The sequence below is a fragment of the Sminthopsis crassicaudata genome, chromosome 2 (assembly GCF_048593235.1).
Source record: "Sminthopsis crassicaudata isolate SCR6 chromosome 2, ASM4859323v1, whole genome shotgun sequence".
NCBI lineage: Eukaryota > Metazoa > Chordata > Mammalia > Dasyuromorphia > Dasyuridae > Sminthopsis > Sminthopsis crassicaudata.
Genome location: NC_133618.1, coordinates 573,466,637 through 573,491,573, shown reverse-complemented (window position 1 = coordinate 573,491,573; position 24,937 = coordinate 573,466,637). Strand labels below are relative to the sequence as shown.

Here is a 24,937-nt window from a genome sequence, read left to right as displayed (position 1 = left end):
TTCATCATTTTCTAAAGATATTTCCAGAGTTGTCTTTATTCCTAGGATTGTATTATTGAAGTGAACTATCACACTTCATCAATATACTAAATTTATTTAACCATTCCCTAGAACTATAAATTTTTAAAGAGATTAATGCTTTCTTTGACTAGACATTGGAAAATTCAAGTGCTCCTACAATCCCATGGGTCCATAGATCTTAATCAGATCTTAAACACGACTACTTATCAATGGGAAAAAATAACATCATGGACATTCCTACATTAAAATAAATTTTAAAATAATATACATTGTAATCTACATATATACCTGGGTCATATTCACCGATGCACTTAGTATCTGTGGCAAAGAGTAGACACATAGTTGCATAGGATTACTGATATATGGAATGTAGATATTGATGTCATTGATGCATTCAAGAACATCTGCACTAAACAAAACTGCTTCCCTGTTAACTGTTTGTCTTTTAATGCTTAATACTTTCCAACTAAACAGGTCCTCTTCCCCTTTTCTCTGTTAAACTCTAATATAACAATCAGAATTTCTGTCAATTTAGAATCACCCTTAAAAGGGCAGTTAGAAGTTGTCACCCCTTAATGTTCATAACATTCCATATAGAGAACTGCACAGCTTATCAGCCTAGCTATCTGGTCCATAAGGACCATTAGTATTCATCCAGAGGCAGTGTTGACCTGTCAGAGCAGAGCTCAGAGCAAACTTCTCGAGTTGACTCTGGACAAGGGAAACCATAACTAGCCAGCTCTTCCTAGATAGAGCAGTTGAAATGCCCTATTTCTTTATTTCCTTCTCAGATCAGAGGGGACAGGAAAGGGCAACATGTACTTTTGAGGATATTCACCAGATAGTATCATATAGCTGAAATTTTCTCCGAGTTGTCCACTCTGGTTTCTTCAAACTACTCTAAAAAACTGGTTTTCCAACCCTTAGCTGTTTCTTCCATCTTCACTTCTTCTGTTTCTTTCTTCCATTTCCTGCCTCAATGTCCTATTTCTTATTCCTCCCATACCTTTCAGTGTATTAAATCAAAACCTCCTGACTCTTGGTAACTCACTTTTCACCAAATGTTTTCTTTGAAAGTTTCTCCATATTCTTATATGAGTGATTTTTAAAGTTTTATTTTCTTTTGAGACAGCTGAATAGGTTTAATAGAACACCTCGACTAGAATATGTGAAAACTTGAGTTCCAATTCTGCCTCAAATGTATAATAGCTTTATAAACCTGGAAAAATTATTTAATTACTGCCTTAGTTTCTTCTTCTGTAAAATTGTCATAATAATTACAATTACCTTCAAGAGTGTTGTCAAGCTAAAATGAGGCAATATATCAAATACTTTGCAAGCCTTAAAGTGTCATCTATTAGTTATTATTTTTGTTATAATAAAACAGTGCTATGCAAATAAGCTGAGGAACTATAATGTTCTACAAAACATGGTCTCCATAGAGAAGTTGGCTTTAGATGTCTACCATTATTCTGTATGGAGTGGACACTCCATAGCTGAGACAAGTTCTTCCTTAGTCTGCCACTTTGTCAAAATATCTGTTTTCATTCCTGTTGGTTGTCTTCTTTCACTCCATCTTTGATACAGATACTGACACAGGTCTGACCATGTTGACCTATGTACTCAAAAATCTTTGGTGCTGTTGCATGAAAGATAAAATAGTAAACTCTCAACCTAATCTTTGAAGCCCTCCACATTCTGACTCCCACCCACCTGCCCAAACCTATTAAATTTTACTCCCTTCATACATTCTCTTCTCTGTTGTAGTCAAACTCTTTTGATAACTCTTCCCTGCACACCACATGTCACCTCCTGCATCTGTGTTCAGAATGTACCTCTTCTTATTGGGGACCTTACAAAGTGGCCCTCCTGTATAGGAGAAAACTTCTTTCTCAGTTTAGGTGTCCTTACCTCACCTCACATAAGTTCCCTCAGCTAATAAGTACCCATCCAGACGATGGGCGTAGCTTCCTTAGGAGTCTGGGACCTGTGCCACATGGACTGGCTTGTGGACCTGGCTAGGGCCTACTTGTAGAAACTGCTCCATCAACCCCATCTCCAAGATTGCCTTGGCCCTAGTCATCTCTTTGCAGCCATTTCCTTACTGATTCCTCTAGGCTCCTGACTCTTTCACATTCTGTCTCACTGGGAGCTGCTACATGCTCCCAAGACCAGCTTTTCCACAAGAAGCTTCTTCCTTCAATTGAAACTTATCAAGGAGTATGGTAGAGTATGGGGATCTCTACACTACATTAGGAGCAGAGCTTTATACCAATGTGGAGGTCCATTGCTAAGTAATTTATAAATTCCTAAGGAGAGTGATTTGGTCCTGAGATTCTTCTTTCCTTTATATCCTATAGAACTTCATCTGGATCATACATCAAATTGCCATGTATTTTTCTTCATATTTGTAAATATCTCATCACTTCTTCTGTATTTTAAGGAAAAGACTGCTTCACTCTCCCTCTTCATACTATATGGCATCTAATAAAGTGTCCACTATTTAATGGGTGCTTTTACTCATAGAATAAATTAATAATAATTTTAAAACCTCCTTTTATTTTAGAGAGAACATCCATTAGGATAGTCAGATTTAGAGCTAAAAGGAGCCTTTAAAATCTTTTCTTAATGATTTTAATTAAAAATTATAATTTTTATTTATATATTATTTTATATATTTATTTATAAATATATATATATATATTTACTTATAAAATAATTAATGAAACAGATAAGAAATTTGGGATTCAAAAGGTCAAGTGACTTAGCAAGAATCATATGCATAGCGAGTAACAATATTTGAAATCCCATTTTCTTGCTCTATACCTTGTATTTTCACCATTTAAAAAAGCAAATTCAGAAATTAGAGCCCAGGTAGTTTAAATGAAGGACTTAAAGTTAACATGATTATACTTATAAAATTGTAAATGGCTTTCTATTTTTATTCAGCTCCCAGCTATCATATTATGTTATAGAAAAATCTGAATAAGACATTATTCATCCTTGAAGACCCTTTTTGCATTTTAAGTGTTACCAAATTTGTAAAAAATTATTAGATCCATGTAGAGAGAGGAGGGATATTTACTTAGGTCCTTCACTCTTTTTTTATTCCCTTCTGTCCTAAGAAGTCAGATGGAAAACTTCTCCAGGATTCAGTAGATGTGGGTTCCAGTGGGCCATATGACTAGACAAATCACTTGATCTAAGTGGGTCTAAATTTCTTCAGTTATAAAATGAGAATAATAAAGCCCATATTGTTCAGTTTACATGGTTATTTGTGAGGCAAGGGCTTTGTAAATTATAAAGTTCTATTTAAGTGTGATTTATTATTAGTTTAATTAGGGATCATTTAGAGACTATCTAGGTACACAGTTGTACATTAAGTCATGGCTCTAGTTAGGCCAAAATACACACACACATACATACACACACACACACACACACACACACACACACACGTATGCATACCACTCAGCTCTTTGCAGACTCAGTCAAAACAATTTTACAACAGAGCCTTCCTGAAATAAACCACTTGGATTATGGTTCCCATTGATGCTAATGAGAATTCTGGCATCCAGGATGTGGTACATCCTGTCTGACTGTTAAGCACATTACATGCAAGAACATTTAATATGTTTGAAACAACATGATTAAGTCAAGTGTCAGACTAATGGAAGATTGCAGCCTGATTTTGAAGGATCCCAGATATTGAAGACAATTTTTAAAAATTGCAATGAGAATGTCCCAAAAATTACAGGGATCTCATAGAGGCTTCCCAGGACCACAGGGATAATATACACATTCAAAGTGGTGCACCTGCAATAATGAGTAGCATGGAGGGCAAGCCTACTTATGCTTAGTGATGTTTAAACTAGTCTCTTGTATTTGGGGCAAGAAGCAATTGATGGTATTAACACAAAGACTAGGAAAGAATGTTTTGTGGAAAGAGCATTAATTCTCAAATCAGAAAATATTAGTCCAAATCCAAGTTTTATTATTTTATTATGGGAATGACTTTAATTCCTTAGCTTCCATATGCTTCCATAATGAAGGGGCCAGACTAACTCTCTAGCATTGTTTCTAGGCTTAAATTCTAAGGTCCTATCCATATGGTCAAGTAGCATGTATGTTAGAGAAAAGTGAAAATAATAATAATACTTAAATATTCCCTAAGATACTTTAAACTAGGATAGAAAGATGGCATAATGGCATGATCTCTAGACTTAAAACTAGGAAATGTTCCTTGTAATTCTGTCTGTATCACTTACTCTGTGACCTTGAGCAAATTAGTTAGCCCCTCTAGATTCCATTTTCCTCCTCTCTAAAATGAAGGGGATATCTCAGGTCACTTCCAGTTCTGACATTCTGTGTTTCTGGGCATGAATGAATAAATATTCATAATGAATAAATGAATGAAAAGGATTTATTAATAGCTTACTATGTGCACAGGGCTATGCAAAATGCTGGCAATATAAGTAGAAAAAGAGAAACTATCTCTGCTTTCAAGAAGCTCACCTGAATTGGGAAGACAACTACATAGGAGATTTCAGCTGCAAGTCAGGTGTCAATCCCAATGGAAATCTCTTTTTTAATGTAATTCCCACTAAAAGAAACATATCCATTCTAACTTTGAGCCATCTGACAGCACCGATGGCAAAAACTTTCTTTAGTGTCTGTAGCTGCAGCAGAGATGAAGCTTCAGCCTTTATAGAAATAGTTTCCAGGAGGCTCTCCACAGGTATTGATGATAAAGAGGCATATGATGGGGGTGAGATGACTACCATTGCCATGACTCTTGGATTTGCCTGTCTGTCAGTGGAAATTGTACAGTGGGTGATGGTGGTGGTGGCAAGGAAATTCGCCTATGATAGCAGCAGGGATTAGACTCTGAGTAGAGTTGGTGAGGTGGGGGGAATCTTACTGTTCTCTCACCAGAAGCAGCTGGTGGCAAAGTGCTTATCTGTTGTCAGGAATACTTGAGTTCAAATCTGAACTCAGACACTAGTGACCCTGAACAAGTTTCTTACCCTGAGTTTGCCTCATTTCCTCATCTCTAAAATAAGGCACCTACCTTGTAGATTTGTTGTGAGGAATCCAATGAAACATTTATTAAAAAAAAAAAAAAAAAGAATCTATACTATAGCACGTCACATAGTGAGTAGGTGGATCTATATAAATGATTATTCCTTTTCCTTCTTTCCCCTTCTTTCTCTTCCTTTCCCCTACTAAACCTGGTGGTCTTGGGCTCAGAATCCTGTCTCCATTGGAGCATGAAGGAAGATACACCTTTGGGTGTAAGTTGTTCGGCCTTCTCTAGTGACAGCTGACTTTTTCTCACTGGAATTATTTCTGCGGATGATGGTTTGGGGTCCTGGGCTAGAAGCAAGATTGGAAGGGGAAGGAAGAAGGAATCATTCCCAATGCCAAGAATCTAAGACTTACCTGCCCATAATGGCATTTGGAAATTAGCATCATGAACCTGAAAAGCTATTTTCTCTGCCCCAAATGAACTGTTGTGTTAATAATCCACAGTAGTTGTTGAGTCAACCATAAACTAAGGTTTTAAGCTCTTTGTGGTTATGAGATTTGTTAAATACCAAATTTCATGATCTTTAACTCAGTCAACAAATATTTATTAAGTCCTGACTTTATTCCAGGCATTATGCTAAGTAATAGGGGAGATTACGAGAAATATACAGAGTAAATTCTTAGATGTCACAATGAAAATATTGTGGTTACAGAGGTCCCATAAAGTCCCCAGCAGGCTGACATGATAGGCAGAGCTGCTAAGGAAAAATCTCCACAGAGCAAAAGTGTTGGGTCAAGGCAGGAAAAATAAGAGGGAAATAGAAACAAAGGAAGTTGCCCTGCCCACTATGTAATTGCAGAAGAGACTCAACCTGCCCACTGAGTATCCAATGGAAAAAAAAAAAAAAAAAACAAACCTCTTGGGAACTGCTTTCTACAGTGGTAAAACTGGAATCATTTTTTTCTCACCACTGTTTTAAAGAGGCTATAAAAAGTTGATCCATGCAAGACTCTGTACAGCTATTAATTCAAAGCGCTTGTCTTTTCCCATCGGTATAATGAGACTTATTTTTCAGCTATTAAAGACAGCTGGATGGTGCAATGGCTAGAGCATTGGGGGTGAAGTTAGGAAGACTTGAATTGTAATCTGGCCTCAGACGCTTAATAACTTTGTGACTCTGGGAAAAGCACTTAACCTCTGTCTGTTTTAGTTTTCTCACCTGTAGAATGGGCATAATAATAGCACCTACTTCCCTGGATGGTTGTGAGGAATAAATGAGATAATATTTGTGCCTGGAATATAATAATCCTCTATAAATGTTGCTTTAGACTTGAAAATCATTCAGAGCCTTGACTCTGAAGGAATTTTTACCCACAACTATCTGGATGTGTCTTTCTGGATGGGTTTTCCTTGGGGTATGGGCCAGCTAGTCTATCCCCATGGGCCAGATTATTCTCCGGCCCTTTTTAGGAAATAAAAGAGAGAATGAAGGGGCAGCTAGATGGCACAGTAGATAGAGCACTGGCCCTGAAGTCAGGAAGACCTGAGTTCAAATCCAGCCTCAGATACTTATTACTTCCTAGCTGTGTCACCCTGAACTAGTCACTTAACCCCAATAGCCCCAGCCAAAATAAATAAATAAATGAGAGAATGAAAATGATTTATTTGGGCATTTTCTGAATGTATATATCTGTGATTTGAAAGAAATGTCAGGGACTGCCTTGAGCTGATTGATGCAGAAGCAGTGATAAAAATGTCCTTTAGCTTCCATTAAGAGGCATTGGTAATGTGTTCTGAAGTTTCCTCAGGGAAAAGAGTAATCAGCATAAAAAGAGTAATGAACTAATTTAGCTGAGAACTAAGAAGTAATCAAGGCCAATAAGGAAGAAAATTGAAGGCATGATAGCCATGGACTAAAATTAACCTGGGAGTCTGTTTATTCCAATTTTATACACAATTCTAATAAGCTTGATTAGTCCCACAGATTTGAAATAGATAATTAGAATGGAGGAGAAGAAAAGTGAGCATATACAAACAGACAGAAAATTTATATGTATATGCAATACATATGTATATGTATAGTATGGTGTAGAGGATTTTTTGTCAGAAGGCCAGAGTTGAGATCCTGATTTCGCAACCTCTATGACTTAGTAAAAATAATTTATCCTTTACAGGCTTCAATTTCCTCATCTATTAGATGAAAGTTGAACTAAAAGAACTTTTAAGAGCTATATACTTCTAAATCTGTGAACCTATAGACCTCAATAATTTCTGAGGTTGTCCTTTATATTTATAATAATCAAGTAGTGGTTAAATAATGCCCAGTGTAATCTGTGTAAAAAATCAAGAAAGTATATGATACCATTTAAAAAACTATCTATAATAATTAAATTTTATTTTTTTAATGTTTAACTATTTAAGAGACCTTAACTGTACAGAATATTAATTACTTAAGAGTTAGGGATAGGTGAGGTTTAATTGTATTTTCTAAGGATTTCTAGTTAGAAATCAAAATACAAATTAAAATACATTCATGTATGCATTATGTGCATATAGACATATATATCGTGTCCTGCTTTCTAGAGCCCCCACACTAGAATGATTAAAATATTGTATCCTGCTTTCTAGAACTCCCAAGTTGGGGTCAAAAGACGTACTGTGCTTTCTAGAGCCCCCATGCTGGGGTGGTTAAAACATACCGTCTTAGTGGAGAAGTGATGAGGCAAGACTCCTGAGGATAGTGGAAAAATGGAGTCCTTTTATTCCAAATTCTCTCCCCCCTTATATACCCTCATACCCCTAATGCAACAAAAACAACACTAGGCATGTGCTAAGTTTATGTTGCACACATGGGACCACATGAATAACTTGCTATTGTACGTACTTTGCCACCTGGTATCACTCTGCTTCAATCCCAACACAGGTTGTCACTGTCCCCTGAGTTCTCAGGAAGGCTAAGAGCCCTTGGGGGAGATGGGGCGCCGAACTAGACATTGTCAGCAAGTTCCCTCTGGGCTGATGGGTCTTATACCTCACCGAGAGTTCCCCCACTGTCTGTGACCCTCTACATATACACCTATACAGACACATATAAACTTTTACATAAAAAAAAATGCAACTAGCTAAGGAAGAATATTTATAGACTTTGAAGATGAAAAGGGGAAATTTTATATCTGAAAGCAGGAAGCAGAATTAGTGTATTATGACAATATTTATTCTTATATATCAGATTGATCAGTTTTTATTAAAGATTCATAATTAGCTGGTATTTTAGCACTATGAATTGCTATCATCAAGCATAGGAAATTACTAGTGAAGGCAGCAGGAGCATTACAGAAAGTCAGAAGAAAGAATTGGCCTTTGTAAACATATATATATAATCTGCCTTTTTAACCATTACTTCATTGAAAACTGGACTACAACATAACAAGTGTTTATTTTTTTAAAAATACCACATCATAAAAATTATTTTGACTCTTTCATGTAAAATTGAATATCTGTTTATATTTCAAAATATGTTCCTTATTCTTAAAGGTTTTACCCAAGAAATTCCAACAATTTTGTTGTAATTCCTATGTTTAAAATTTTTATTTTTTTCATTAATCGAATTCATTCATTCTGCAAGCATTTCTCAGTGCTGAGATACTGAGGTATCTCAAACAAAAACAAAAATGAAACAGTTCTTGCCCTTGAAGGAACCTCCAGTTCACTGAGAAATAAACTTGTACACCGATAAATGAATATTAATATTTTTGCATATATATTCATATACACATATCTAGAGACATATAGATACATGTGTAAGTAGCCATACATGCATATTTTATCTGTGTGAATATACATATATAAACACACATTTCTGTGTCTATGTGTATATCTATCTATCTATATATCCAGCTATAAAATTAACAGCACCTGACATTTCATTAGTTATGAAGTTTGAGGGGAACGACAAATGGACAAGGACCTAGAGGTTATGAACCCAAGTGGTGGAAGATAATAGTTCCCTTGCTAGAAATGAGGAGTAGTTTTAGGAGAAAAAGTAACGAGTCCTGTTCTGTGCATGTGGAATTTGAGATACCTCCTTGTCATGTAGATGAAATCAGAGATTTGGTTTGAGACATAGCTCAGGAAAACACTACAAAAGTACTTCTGGAAGGCACATCCAACACTTTGCAGAGATGAGACTATGAGCATGAACCATGGCATTGCAGTTCAGACTTCTGCCATGTTTTGGTTAACTTCAGTTCTTTTTTCCTTTTTTTTTTTTTTTTTTTTCCAAATTCTTTGTCCTAAAGTATAGTTCATTGGAGAGGAAGAAGGATATATTGAGCCTTATACTTACTTATAAAACAGAAGTTTTTTAAGTTCTCAAATACTTCATGGAAGTAACTCTGGATTCAATAAGGTTAACTTAGCAGAAAAAAGTTCTAAAAGGTTCTACTATTTTGTAAAGACTAAGAGTGCACAGTCTTAGCAATAGACTGAGTTTATTGTACAAGAACCCAGCTTAGCCTTGTACAGAGATTCTCAGCATCAAGTTAGCTAGGAGGAGATGAATTTTTTGGTCAAGGTGATCTGAATGTGATATAGAAAATCACAAGCTGTCCTATGCAGGACCTTTCTATTTGCCCAGTGATGACAGATTATTGGGAAAAGGAGGAGAGGGTGCTAAAAATCACATAATTTTGTACTGTCAATATATATAAAGTTAACTATTAATTCTCAATACGTGCGTCCTTTATCTAATGAATACTGAGTGGATACATGACTAGGAAAACTGAGCCATATTCCTATTGATATTTTCACTATAAATGAAACCAAGAATCATAAAAGTTGTGGCCAAATAGAATATCAGTTTATAGGTCCTTCCCAAGAGAAGCTCAATAAAGATTTTGTTAAATTAGACGCATTATGTGTAGCCAAAAGAAACAAGAAGCATCCTTTCATGGAATACTCGATCGTTTCTCTTTGCAGTGCCTATTTTAAGTAAGTATAGTTAAGATAATTGCAGCATACGTGCCAACATCTGTTGCAGAGCATAAATATATAGGGAAAATCTATTTCTGCAATTTGATGAGATTCTCTATATTAAGTCAATATTTACTCTGATTCCTAGTGACTTCAGTCTGAAGGTAGACACAGGGGAGCATGTTGGAAGACTATGTTGGAAAATATAATTCCAGATCAAAGACTTAAAGAGGCTACAGGCTTGTAGACTGCTCAGAAACCTTACATCTGTAGATCACACTCTCTTCAAAAAAGGAGCTCAAGGTTCCAGAAATGGAGAGATCTCTAAAAAATATCATAAAACCAGAATCTATTGTATCTTGACAGGAATTAGTTAGTTATGTATGAGGTGGGAATTATTTTCTTGTTGCTATGTAGTCAGACATAGTTAGAGAAAATAAACACTAAATTAAAAGAACAGATAAAAGATGAGAAGACATTTTATGATTTCAGTGGCTCCAACTCAACCTTTTTCAGCAATTTGTTTATTCTGAAAGGTGGAAAATATGCCAAAGTAAATATTTTAAATCTCTCACTATTTTTAGAAGAGTTTAACTGATAGAAAATAACTTCCACAACAAAGAGGTCAAAAGACCCCAGAAACCACATTAGCCAATAAATACTTCTGAATATCCTTGATAAGCAGAGCGATATGAAAGCCAAGAGAAACATCATTGTAGGGTATGAATTGATTTGTAAAACATTATAGAGATGAACGACTTAAAAATATGAAAAGCAGAACAAGGATTTATGAACCAAGCCAGATTATGCTAAAAGCATTCAGAGATGAAAATCAAAGAAGAAAAATAAATAAATATGAAATGGAACAGATTAATTGACATTTTTAAGACAATATGTTCTCATCAACAATAAATGCGAAGCCTTTCCACTTCATTTCTACCTCCTTGGTATCCAATGTGCTATATGTGGAAGTTAAAATAATAAATGTGAAGTCAAAAATGGAAAGTGCAGATGGACTGCATGAAATACACACAAAATAAATTAGTGCTGACAGAAACACAATTTAAAACGCATTTAAGATCAATTTTTCCATTATATTTCAAAAAAGGTAAGTATTGCAAAAGAATAGAATAGATTATGAATGGTACTGTGATCAACTTTTAGCAGTGGGAGGGTGATAGGATGATCAGCTGTTCAACTACTCCTATTTGCTTTTCACCCTATTATTAACTTATTGTCCAGATGTGCTTCCTGATATAAACTCTTCTTCACTCCAAGAAGTAGTATCAAAGAATTCAAAAATTCTCTTTATCCTTTTATTAGTGACAAGTCCCCAATTAGAGACAGTGATTCTGGCAAAACACTTTAATGTATTTCTATGTCTTTTCTCTGGGGCTATATCCCCTTCAATTGCTTCCTCCCACCTGTATTTCTCATAAGTACATAAAGAGTAGCAAAGGCTTGTGGCTACCACAGTTTATAGACAAAATAAATGTCTAAAACAAAGAAAGCCTTTCCCTATGTTCAATGGGAAAGGTTTCTGTCTTCCATGAGAAAGCCTAAGGGAAAAATGGAGATACAAGATTGTCTATAATCTGTTAAGCAACAAAGCAATTTTAACAATGATGAAAAGTGTCTTAAGAATAAGGTGATAATTATGTGATGTGGGGGACTATTCAATAAACCATGGAGACAGATTGCTTCAGACAGCTACTCTGGAACTTTGACCTTTGAGAGCTCTGGAAATTGTATAAGTCTCCTAAATCCCTTGGTAGGGAATTTTTAAAGAAGGTCCTTTATTTCATCTAGGAAAGCAATATTTTTTTTTCAACTCCCAAGCTAAAACAAAATCATTATTATTTCAATAATACATACATACATGTGTATATTTACACACAACATACATATGCACATATGTATACACACAACGCACATACATTCCTACTTATGTATATATTTTTCAGTCACGTCCAACTCTACATAACTCCATTTGCGGTTTTCTTAACAAAAATACTGGAGTAGTTGATCATTTCCTTCTCCAGCTTCTCCAGCTGGCCTATGCAGGACCTTTCTATTTGCCCAGTGGTGACAGATTATTGGGAAAAGGAGGAGAGGGTGCTAAAAAGCACATAATTTTGTAGTGTCAATATATATAAAGTTAACTATTAATTCTCAATACATGTGTCCTTGAGGAATGATGAGGAAACCAAGGTAAAGGAAGCTATTTGATTTGCCAGAGTAACACAGCTGGTATGTGTCTAAGGCTACATTTGAACTCAGGAAAAAGAACCTTACTGATTCCAAACCTAGCATTCTATAGTGAACCAGGTAAGCTGACATAAACATATATACATATATGTGCATGCAAACATACATACATACATCATATATGTTTAGACTATAATATGTTTTATCTGGAAGCAAATCCAAATTTTATGTGTGCATTTACACACATGTATATGTATAACTAGTTATATATGTAATATAAACATGTGTATATACAGATGCATGTATGTACATATCTATACTTGCTAGTTAATATATGCATAAATATATAAGTATAGCATTTCATATTTCCAGATACAAAGGTTACATTGATCAATTTGTCCTAGGTATAGCAAACTCCATTAATTAGGGTTAACTGAAAGCAAATCCTTTCCTAGATTACAAAAATAATATAGAATGCCATATAGAAATGCAACAAAAGTACTTTATTTATCAGGGTGTCTTAGCAACTGATACTGCTGGTTCCCTCCTCTGCAGCCAGATTTAAGATTTAGGCAGTATTCAGAGAGGCCAGGGTTGGTTTGCAGATGGATAATAAAACAGTAAGTTCAGACCTGTCCATGGATAATAAATCAGTAGCTTCAGACTTGTCCATCAATTGGTTAGTTTTTCAGCTCCCAGAAGATAAGCAAGGTATTAGAACAAAGACAAGGAGCATCATCATGTGTGAAAAGGTGCAAATAGTCCCTGGACCTCAGAGTGCGAGGAGAGGGAGCAATGTGTAAGGAAATGAAAAAAATTTCCCCTTTAAGTTCTCATTTTAAGACTCTCCCCCATCTGGAGCAGAGGAAAGCCTTAGAGGAGCTATGCACTGTGGAATGGCTGGTCACCATTTTAACTAGAGACTCACATATATATCACTGACTGCTTTTGTTTTATCTAACACAGATGATTTCTAGGGTCTCTTTGATTGGTCTAGCATTCTTTATCTCAGATAGTATGAAGGATAGAGCAGTGACTCTGGAGTCAGGAAGATTTGAGTTCAAATACAACTTCAAACACTTTGTATGTTTGACCTGTATGACCTCAGTCAAATCACTTAATTCTACTGGTCTCTGTTTCCTCATCTGTAAAATTAACTGGAGAAGGAAATGTCAAATGACTCTATTATTTTTTCCCAAGAAAACTCTAAATGGGCTTTTAAAAAGAGATGGACATGACTGAAAAATGAACTGAACGACAATCTTCACATTCACACAGTTGACTGGGAGAATTGGCCCTATTATTCAGTACAGAAATTAATTTCACTTAATGGAACAAATCACAAACTTAAATGCTGTCTTGTAACTATACATCTCCTCTTGATGTTTTTAGATTTCTTGATGTACAAGATTCCATGATGGATAGAGTTATAATGATAATTCCAACAATGCTGTAATATAAACATAAAGTGAAGCTTCACATTGGGGAAAGGACACATGCTTACCATAAATATTTACCACTTTCATCGAGGATGTTTCTGGCCAAAATCATTGAATCAGAGAGGAGTTTCCTCTTGATTGAATTGTTCATCTGCTCCTGTTTGCAAGTGATAGCATGGCAATTGAATCAATATCTTTCACACTACAGGATATTTTAAATGAGATCTATGCTCACTTAAAAGAGATAGGCTTAAGAGTTAATTTTATGATATAGATCTTGTATTTTTCCCCAACTAGTCTCAGAAGATTAGTCCACTTCCACATGAAAGTGAACTCTGAGGTTTATTTAATTTGGGCCAATGTTTTAATCAAATTTTTAAACCATAAAGTTCTTTAAAATCTTATATAATTTAGGAAAGAGAGACAGAGTCAGAGAGACAACGAAAGAGAGACAGAAAAAGACAGAGAGGCAGAGAGAGAGAGAGAGAGAGAGAGAGAGAGAGAGAGAGAGAGAGAGAGAGAGAGAGAGAGAGACAGAGAGACAGAGAGACAGAGACAGAGAGAACATCTATAACATCTATACACTAAAAACAAAAGAGATGAGGAACACCTTGTTAAGGTGCTAAACTTCCTGGCCCTCAATTTCCTTCTCTTTAAAGTAAGGGAGTTGGATTAGATTACCTCTTAGGTTTCTTCTAACTCTCCTTCCAATTCTCTGATTGATCCTATGAACATATTCAACACATGATGAAATGCAACCATATAATGCCAATCAAAATGGACATGGATAGACAGTGAGATGGAACCAGGATTAGAGATGGAGATTAGAATGGATCCCAAATTCTATTTGAACTTTTCTGATGAAATCTCTCAGTTTTAAGATTCTCTTAACTGCCTTGTCCTCTTATTTACTGTGTAAATATATCTGTGCCCTTAATTAATCTACTCTGGTTTATTTTAACACCTTAGACACAGCAGACATTAAACAATGTTTTTTTGAATTTATATGTGTTGTTGTGTCAACTCTTATTTAACCAGTTTTCTGTCTGAATGATAAACTCTGTACTTACTTCTGTTTCTTTTACATATTCCCAAAGACCCTAGTATTTATCAACCATACAAAGACAGTTGGTTATCTGGAACAATAAAGCTTTTACTGTTTAATAAATTGAATGCAAAAGTTTACTATTTCCACAGCTTTTCTTTTCCAGCCAAAATACAGTCATTAGATCTGGGAAATACTGTTTTATTTTCTCTTTACTGTAGTCTATAATTTACTTCTTATGTTTTAGGCCAGGATTTAAATTCCAGTCATTCAGTATTTTGGTTTTTTTTTAACCTCAAATGAAAAGTATGTTTGTAAAAGTTCATATTTAAGTCAGGAGAAGCTAATGAAATAAAACTGCAAACAATAATTAAAATTGTAGTAACATGTAATTTATAATCAAATTTAATGGAGCATAATTTAAATATATAAATGCAGTATGTTCTACACTTTTCCATTTCATATCATAGTATTTGTACTAATGGACAAGGAACACTGTTTTCCCAATCTCTTCCTGTATAAGCCTGACCCAGCTTAAATATCATTTTCTCCATTATATCTTTATTGATGTTTCCATTTGGAAATATTTCCTCAGATCCAGCATTGTAGTTATACTTGTCTTATATGCTAAACATGTTTATTTTGTATTATAGTTATTTGTACATATGTTATATCATCTCATTTAGATTAGAAGTTTTTAAGTATTTTTGTATAGTAAATCTTTTTTAGAAATCTGGTTAATGCTATAAACCTTTTCTCAGAAAAATATTTTAAGTGCATAAAATAAAGTGGGATTAGAAAGAAAATCAATTAATTAAAATATAGCTATCAAAATTTTAAAAATTCATGGACTCCACATTAGGAAGCCCTTTTCCAGTTGGTGAGTTCTGTGACCGCAAATTCTTTGTATTATTTTTAGTATTCTCCAGAGCCTACATCTAGTAGGCACTTAATAAATATTCTCTTTCATTGACATTTTTTTCACTACTAAGTAGATACAGAACTATAACTTCATATTGATCTATTAAGTTAATTGATAAGATTTTATTCTTGAGGGTTAATTTTCATTCTGTCTAATTTTGACTTTTTTCCACACCAAGTTCCTTTATCTCATTTGTGGTTTGGGTATTTTTTTAAAAACTAGGCAAACGAGAAGCCATAGCTCGATGTCTACACATCCAGACCCAGCAAGCTGTCAACGATACACTGTGTGACCTAGCCCATCGTCCCCCTGCAATGACTCAGGGTTGCAACACTGATCCCTGTCCTCCAAGGTATGTGTAGCACCTGGTACTCTTGGGACTCATATGTCTGGACCTTAATCTTTTGCTGTCATCAGCACTCAGAAGCTTCTGCAAGCAGAAGTAATGGAGCTGGGGTTTGGGTGCCAACATACAAAAGCCAGGATACAGTTGCATTGAGAAAGCCAGGCCAGTCTGACTGTTTTACTCTATAGTCTAGAGTCTTGTGCTTGTGCTTGGCATATTGACACCTAGAACTGACTGAAAGGTATGGTGAGCACTCAAAGTTAGCTACACAGGACACATAATACTATTTATACTTGGTTTATGTTTACCCATATAGCAGATAGAGGTAAACAGGACAGATCTGAGATAAAATGCTAAAACCCATGAAATTTATTTCCAATCTCTCTTTGTGCTCTTCCCCTCTCTCCTTTTAGAACATTATCTTTACTTTCAACCCTTCGAGGCTTCCTTTATTTTTCTGTTCTCTAATCCCACATCCCTATTAAAACAAGAACAGCTCTGATGTTGTAGCTTTTAATTTGAAGCTTATGCATACATATACTGGCCCTCCCATTGTAAATTTAGTAAATGGCTTTCTCTAGTGCTACAGGAATTTTAGCCATCATTGAGCAGATAGATAGGGGAAACATTTTTTTGGACAAAAGATCTTTCTTCTGACCTTAAAATCATAATCTCTGCCTAAACCCAATCTCAAGAGTTGCCTATCTTAGTGAATTTAGGGAGCATGGGTAGTGGGAAGAGTTGTGTAAGAAGGAAAGGTAGAAAGGAAGCTTTCACTTCATCCCATCATAAAATTATCATTCCCAATTATATAATCTCTCAGGGACACCTCAGAGCAACCAAGAATTCTTTCCTAAATTCAACTTTGAAAAAGTTCAAAAAAGACCTCTATTTAGATATGTTAAGGAGTGAAGTCTTTTATCTATATTCTTTCTGAAGGTACTTAGGCTGAAGGGAAGAAGGAACTCCCTAATACCTATAATAGATCCAGTAAGAGTCTAACCATCACCCCTACCTCCCTTGAAAATGAAGGTATATAACAGTCCTCCCTTTCTCATTCAGCTCCATGGCATCCTCAATATCTAATACTCTGATGGTGGATCACTATGTGCCGTAATAGATATGGTACCTGGTTGGAAAATAAGATTTTAAATCAAATCCTTCCTCAGATAATTGCTATCTGTGTGACACAACTTCTGTTAGCCTCAGGTTCCTTATTTTTGAAATGTGAAGAATAATATTTAACTTCACAAGGTTATAAGAATCAGCTGAAATATTAACAGAGTATTTTGTGAGTCTTAAAGTGATATCTAAATGCTAACTATTACTATCATTATTACTTCCTCACTGCCCAAGGGTAATGGAAGTCAAATCTTTAACTTGGAGAGCAATATATAATAATCCTGGAAAAAGTAGACAGATTGTAGAGAGCTTTATATTACAAACAGAGAGGTCTAAATTTTATCTTAGAGGCAGTAGGGAATCACTAAAGCCAGGAAGTGACATGAACACACCTATGCTTTATGAATGTCTAGCTAAGGGAAGAACCTGGAGGGTAGGAAAAAGTAATGATCATTTGTAGTGTCTGCGTGAGTTGACAAAGGAGAACTCATGTCTGTAGTAGAGGAAGAATTAATGAGAATGGACAAATGGTCGAAAGAGACAGAGAGAGAGAGAGACAGAAACAGAGACAGAGATACAGAGAGAGACAGACAGACACACAGACAAAGAGAGAGACAGAGAAATACACACAGAAAAAAATATAAGATGATAGCATGAATAATTGATAAGATCAAGGGGATACATTTCTCTGTTTGTTTTTAGGGTGAGGAAGATGTGGACATATTTACAGAGATCAGGAAAGGAACCAAGAGATAAAAAGATATTTCAGAGAGAGGTACAGGAGGAATAATTGTAAGGACAAAGTGTTAATGCTGGATTAAGGAGACAAGTAGAGAAGAGTTGGTCCTAGCAAGGAAATAAGTTATTTACCAAAGACTAGAGGAAACTAGAGGAAAGAACAAACTTAAAATGATATACAATATGGCCAAGACTACCTTTGACTATAATTTAATGGATCATCCTCATCCTGGCCAAGATGGCCAGTAGGTTCCCACAAGCTAGATAGTGCACAGTAGAACTTGTTTCCCCAAGTCTTCCTGTATAAAAACAGAAATGAAGCTTAAAATTCATGTCCTCCTCCTTCTGATGAACAGAAGTGTAACTTCTCTTAACTGTATTTCACCCTTTTATATTTTACTGCTGCTGACATTTTATAGGATTCTCTCTGTTCCCTGGCCCTTCCCAGAATAATTAGCTCAATCCTCCCACCTGTGTTTTCTTACCTAAAGAGCAAGCCAAGATGTGGTCACCTTCCCAAAATAGAATTTGGTGGTCATTGAGGAGGGTACCAATTCCCAGGTTTTACTTAGATTTTTTTATTGCCTAATCTTGTCATAATTTTTTTTTGTTTTCTGCCTTATGGATTTGTATAGATTTGTTCCTTGTTTAATTTAGAAGTCAGTCCCTATTCCCTTAATGCCCAGATTTTCCTTTATAATCCTTCGTACCTTAAGAATGCACTAATAACTCATGGATCAAAGAGGTCATGGTGAGGACTCCATAAAAAACAAAAAGGAGAACAAGAAGAGAGTGGTAACTAACTTATTGCTGGGTAAGAATGCCTGGGCAGAGACTGGGGAAACAGCCCTGAGATGTAGGTAGGAAAAAGTGTTTGGAAACAAAGGAAACGTATTTGTTAAAGACACTATCCAGAACTCTTGTTTTAAATGCATGCCTGTGTTTAAGTTTGTAGGTGCACACACATCAATGGTAATGGACAGGAATATTAAAAAGTGTGAGGGAAAACTCATTATTGATGCAGATTCTACATGCTAGAGAGCTTCGATAATGAAAAGGGAAAATGAAGAGTTTGTTTGTTTAGTGAGGATACTTAGTATCCATTTCTTATTTTGAAGAGTCAGAATTTTAATGTAAAAATGCAGAAGGATTGAAAATTCAGGGCAGGGTTGCACTTAGTCTACACTGCAGGCCTTTGCTCAGCAAGTCAACTCCAGATTTAATAAAGAGCCAGGAAATTGTTTCCTAATGATTCTGAAGAACGTTTTCGTTCTGTCCCTTGCAATAACTTGTTGGTTTCCTCTTGTAGTAGCCGATGTGGAGTATCCACCTCAATACATCTCAACACTAGACCTTGCAAGTTATCCTTCTCAGGAATTCCATACCCTGGAGCCCCAGAGCTAGAAATAATTGGGCAGTCAGAATGTGTTGATTTCTTTGGGAAACTGATACTTTGTTTTTGTACAGAGGGAAATATTATGCCTCATTTCAATGATGCAGATTTAATAAACTTTTTCAAAGAGTGGGGATTCGATTGGAAAAAAAGGACATAGTAGAGACAAAGGTCGAAGCCAAAACAAAGGTAAGTTTACGGAAATGTTTGAGGTTCTAAAAACTTGTGGTTGTAGAAATAACAGGAACAGGGTGTTGGATAATATTTTCCATACAAATATTGACTGGCTCCAAGGGCAATGGCTCTAAAACATCACCCAAGGGTAGGGCTCGTTGCTGAGATTGGGTTGCACATCCAGCCGGGCTGTTTTTACCCAAAGGCAGCTTTCTTTGGTTTCTTTGCTTCAGCTTTCTGAGGCTGGGTGCTGCATGTTTGATTCACCCCCATTCTCAATGAACCCCTCATTGCCAAGATTCTGCCTCTTCCTGCCTCTGGGGGGAGTCAGCTGTTTATCAAAACTTGTAGGTGATGTGGTAGATGATGATTCCTGAGATCGGGGAGGAGCTCTTTTCCCAACAGTCTCAGAAAAGAAATAGAGAAAGTCTTGGCCCGAGGGGAAGAGAACAAGAAGACTGGAATATCCACTGGTCTTGCACTTTAGTGTTTTGAACCACTTGGACTAGCAAGATGATAATAATATAAAGTTATTACCAATTTCCCTAGTGTTGCTGTAGCGATTCTTCTGGTTGCCCTCCTTGTAGAAAAAAATAAATGCCCTGCAACTATTCAAAATGGGAAAGATAAATTTAAACTGGATTTCTTTAAATATGTAATATGATCTTCCAGTGAATTTACTTATAATCCCACTTTTATTAACATACCCTTGATTGCCTTAGAATCTCCAGCGGTCCTCAAACTTTTTAAATAGGGGCCAGTTCACTTTCCCTCAGACTGTTGGAGGCCGGACTATAGTAAAAACAAAAGCTCACACTCTGTCTCTGCCCTTCAGCCCATTTGCCATAACCAGGTGGGCCACATAAACATCCTCAGTGGGCCACATATGGCCCGTGGGCCGTAGTTTGAGAACCCCTGACTGAGAATTTCCAAGGCAACTCAAGATCTGATGTGGTTGTGGATAAAAATACTGAACCATGTGAGCTCGTGGAGTTGTCTCTCTTCTCTGCTGTATATCTCTCTCTATTACCTCTCAGATGTTTTGGGTATAATAGGTACTTAATGAGTGGAATGAAAATGTTTTGATTTAGGTATAGCGCTCATTGGAGAAATCAGTCTTTATGGGATTTCTGCAGTTTATCAAGAGCATATCTTTATGCAGTTCGCCTATTGCTTCTAATTAAAGACCTATAGAAAGGGAAAAATAACAAACTAATGTCATTAAATACATTGGAACATCCCTTAAACCCCTTTATTTTGCAGATAAGGAAACTGAAATCTAGGATGATCAGGTGACAAGTTAAAACTTACATATTACACTAACAACAGGATCAGAACTAGAACTGAAACCCCCTGACTCCTCACCCAAGGATGTATCCACTTTTGTATTGTAGAATCATAGCATTTTAGTATTGTAATGTTCTTAGAGACCATCTTGTTCAATATCCTCCTTTTTTACAAAGAGGAAATTATTACTTTTAGAGATTAAGTGACTTACCTAATGTCAGACTGATAACAAATGGCAGATTGAGTCAAAGTCAACTACTCTGACTCTAAACCCAGCACTCTTCCTCATGTGCCAAATGGTTTCCAACTTCTTAATAGGACTATAAAAAGGATTTGCTTACTTAGAGAGCATCAAGAGTACTACAGAATAAGCAATAAGATAGTCTGAGTAATTAAGCCATTTCTTAATAACATTGATGTCAGTAACTGAAGTAACATGAAAGTAAGAGATCTGAAATTTTGTCAGCTTCAAGAACTCCTAGTGTAATAACTTTCTACCAAGGCAGAACACAACCCCTGTGAACTTCATAGAAAAATCCTAGAAAGTCTCTGGAATCAAAAGTGAGTAAATGTCAAAAGAATTCCAACTTCAGCTCAGTACTATGTCCACTTCATCATTTTTCTACTTCTAAAAATAGATACTACTGAAATCATAATGATGGCTGGCATTTATATGATATTTAAAATTTTCCAGAAAGCTTTAAACTATATTGTCTTTCTTGATATGTGATAGATGAAATGTATTTCAGAAGCAAGGTTAAGAAATAACTTTGCCAAATCACATAGATATCTTAGGGGTGAAAACCCAAGTTAATTAGGAAATTATTGGGGTACCTTCATTTCCTCTATCATAAATTGGGCTTAGAAAGGGAAGGTAAATTTCTCAAGTTAGTAAGTGACAGAGATAAGATTTGTATGCATGTCTCATGACTCTTGGTTCAGTTTTTTCTCTATACCACTAGACTTCAGCTAGCATATGATTCAAATGTATTTGTCGAATGCTTTAAAATGATACTGATAGCCTACAAAAGACTTTTGGTGATTAAATGAATGATCTGATAATAAAAAAAATAACTTTGCTTTAGTCAGAGCTTATATTTTTAAGTTTCATTTGAGAGAACTGGCATTCTTAACAGAAATTGTAGGAAGCCAGAGACTTCTGCATTTTTTGCCTGACCCCTTCAACAATGTAGGACTCCAAATCTTTTTTTATTATTATTATAGCTGTTTATTTTTAAAATACATACATAGATAATTTTCAACATTCACCTTTGCAAAGCCTTATGTTCCAAATTTTTTTCTTTCCCTTTTCCCCACTCCCTGTCCTAGATGGCAAGTAATCCAATATGTTAAATATGTGCAATTTTTCTATATATATTTCCACAATTATCATAGTGCATAAGAAAAATCAGATCAAAAAGGTAAAAATGACAAAAAAAATTCAAGCAAATAATAAAAAGGTGAAAATACTATGCTGTGATCCTCACTCACTAGGAGTCAAATTTTTTGTGAGAAAGAAGCTCATGCCAGTTAAGTGTGATGACCTCTTTGTGTGGCATTAGGTACCAGAAAAGCAGAACTAAAGTTCCATTAGCATGGATCCATAAATATGTAGTTACTCTTCTTATAGAGCCATAAATATAGCCCGTATATATTTTTGCCTTCTTAGACTGTCCTTTGTTTTTGTTACTATAACTTATTGCTAAACTTTTTCAGAAGCCATTCTGAGATCCAGGAGTGATCCCTACTACAGGAAATAGATACTCATAGTAAGTCCTATTGAGGGAGCTAGGTGACACTATAGTGCATAGAGGGCCTTGGGAGTCAAGAAGATTCATCTTTCTGGGTTCACATTTGACCTCAAACATTTACTAGCTGTGTGACAAGTCACTTCACCCTGCTTGCCTTAATTCTTCATTTTTAAAATGATTTGGAGGAAAAAATGGCAAATCCCTCTAGTATCTTTGCCAAAAAAAAAAAAAAAACCCAGATGGGTATCTGAGGGAGAGATGAACACTACTAAAAATGACTGAACAACTTGTTACCAGGTGTCAGACATAAACCAGATGTACTTAATCTAGTAAAACACTGAGCAAGATTATAGGGTTTTTGTGTTTGAGTGCTAGTGCCTAGTTTTGTATTCTTCATATGACCATTTATGTGTGGAATATTTGACCTTATAAATAAGCTTTAATAATCTGCATTTCAAATTGTTGATTGACTATTTAACTCATCTTGCTTATGATTTTAGTGGTCTACTATTAACCTAGGGAAGAACATTTCTCTAACAGGGGAGTCTGTTCTGTTCTGTGTTACATATCCTATGTTTCTGAACAAAAATTCAGAGGGTGGAATGTCTTTGCTTTTACCAATTGCTTTAGATTTCTGTCCTAACATTATTTTATTAAATGTATTTTGATATTTAAGTGTAGGATGTTTAGTCTACAAACCCCAGATCATGATTCTTGTCACTTACGTATATATGAAATTATCAAACAGATGCCTATTAGTTTAGTTAAACTTTTCTTCATTTTCAGAATTTGTTGTGTTTAAAAATGACTTCATAAAATCTCAAAGTTGGATGTAACTTTAGGGGGCTTACCTAGCCTGACTTCCTTAGCAGTACATGAATCCGCTATGATCAATAAAAACCAATCAATAAGCATTTTAAAGTGCTTGTTATGTGCCAGGTACTATGCTAGGTGTGGGATGTAGATAAGGGGTGGGGGCCCACATTAAGAGGGGAGAGAGGAAGGAAATATTCCTTACTCGCAAGGAATTCTTAGAAGGAATCATCTAGTCTTTTTCCAGCAACTGTGATGTCAGGCAGTCCATTATCTCAAGAGGGCTCCTGTTCCATTCTTGAAAAAATATTCCATATTTGGCGATAAAATCTTCCTTCCAATTAATTTTGCCCATTGATTCTAATTCTACCCTCTAGAACTATACAGAATAAGTTTCACTCACCACTTCTTCATTACTTGAAGATTACATCTTTTCATGAGTCTATTGTTTCCTTCTTCCTTCAACTCATCTTCACATGATATATTTTCTGGAAGCCTTACCATCCTGGTCCTCCTTTATACATATTTCAGTCTGTTAATGTTCTTCCTGTAATGTGGCAACCAAAATATACAACCTTATGAGGCTACTTTTATTCTTGCAGCCTAAAATTTCATTATACTTTTGACAACTTTGCCACTTTTTTGAGTCAGTGTTTAGCTTGAATTCAGCTAAACTCCTAGATCTTTTTCCCATCTGGTACATCTAACCACATCCACAAACTCCTAGCCCCACATCATGAACTTCTCTTTCTCATATACAACCTTGATGATATGTTTTCTTTATCTCACAGCCAGCATGTATGGAATTGCATACATAGCTCATTTAAGAGTGGTTTCAAAACATTTTCTCCCTCAGAAAAAATTCTTCCCTATTCTAAAAGTTGATCTAATCTCCCAAGCCAGAAATAGTCTTTCTTCCTTTGAACTCCAATAATATTTTGTTGGCATTTCTTAGACACTTTTTTATTTTTTATTTTTTTCTAGTTATTTGTAAATATATCTTATCTCTCTTCCTAGACTACAAACTTCTGGAGGGCAGGAATTATATCTTATTTATTTTTGTTTGCCCTTTAATGTCTAATGAAATGTCCTATTCATTGTAGATATACAAGAAATGTTTCTTAAACTAAATTTGTAGCATTTCTGTTAAAGCTAAAAAAAAAAAGTCTTCCTTCCCAGGTTGATTCTTTTATGAAGCCAAACTATGCCATCTTTTGCCTCGATTGTTATCTGTCCTTTAAGAATGGACATCGCCTCAGAAAAACTGAGATCTGGGAAAGATCTTAATTTAAAAGACTAAGGTCCATCCCTGTATCCCAAGCAGTCATCAGTGATCTTGACCTGTCTTGCCATTGGGCTTCAATGAGTGAAAGTGGTGACTTTTTACAGTTCTGCCTTACTGAAATCTAATCCAGTTGCAAGCCATCAATTGTCATTGAGAATGTCCTGATGTCTTTGAGAATGAAGGATGAGCAACAATAGACAACAACAAAGTAGAATAAGTACCAATTTAATACAACTCTCTATTTTAGTTACCAAGAAACAGCTTTCTAGTTCTCTAGGCTTCTCCTTGCAATGAATACAAGGCATATGATTTTGATATAAAACATTAGAGAAATCCCATTACACTTTGCATTCAATATGAAAATATGTTCATTCAACTAAATATATAGTTTAG

At 35.5% G+C, this 24,937-nt stretch overlaps 1 protein-coding gene across 8 annotated transcripts in view; it reads left to right on the top strand.

The window, feature by feature from the left end:
* The window catches only part of ADAMTSL3 (ADAMTS like 3), a 553,717-nt gene that overhangs the window by 438,920 nt on the left and 89,860 nt on the right, over window positions 1-24,937 (top strand). For all 8 annotated transcript variants that reach the window (XM_074295268.1, XM_074295270.1, XM_074295266.1 and 5 more), the window contains exon 17: window positions 15,858-15,987. In XM_074295268.1, coding sequence (XP_074151369.1) covers window positions 15,858-15,987 — 130 coding nt within the window. The remainder of the gene's footprint in view (window positions 1-15,857; window positions 15,988-24,937) is intronic.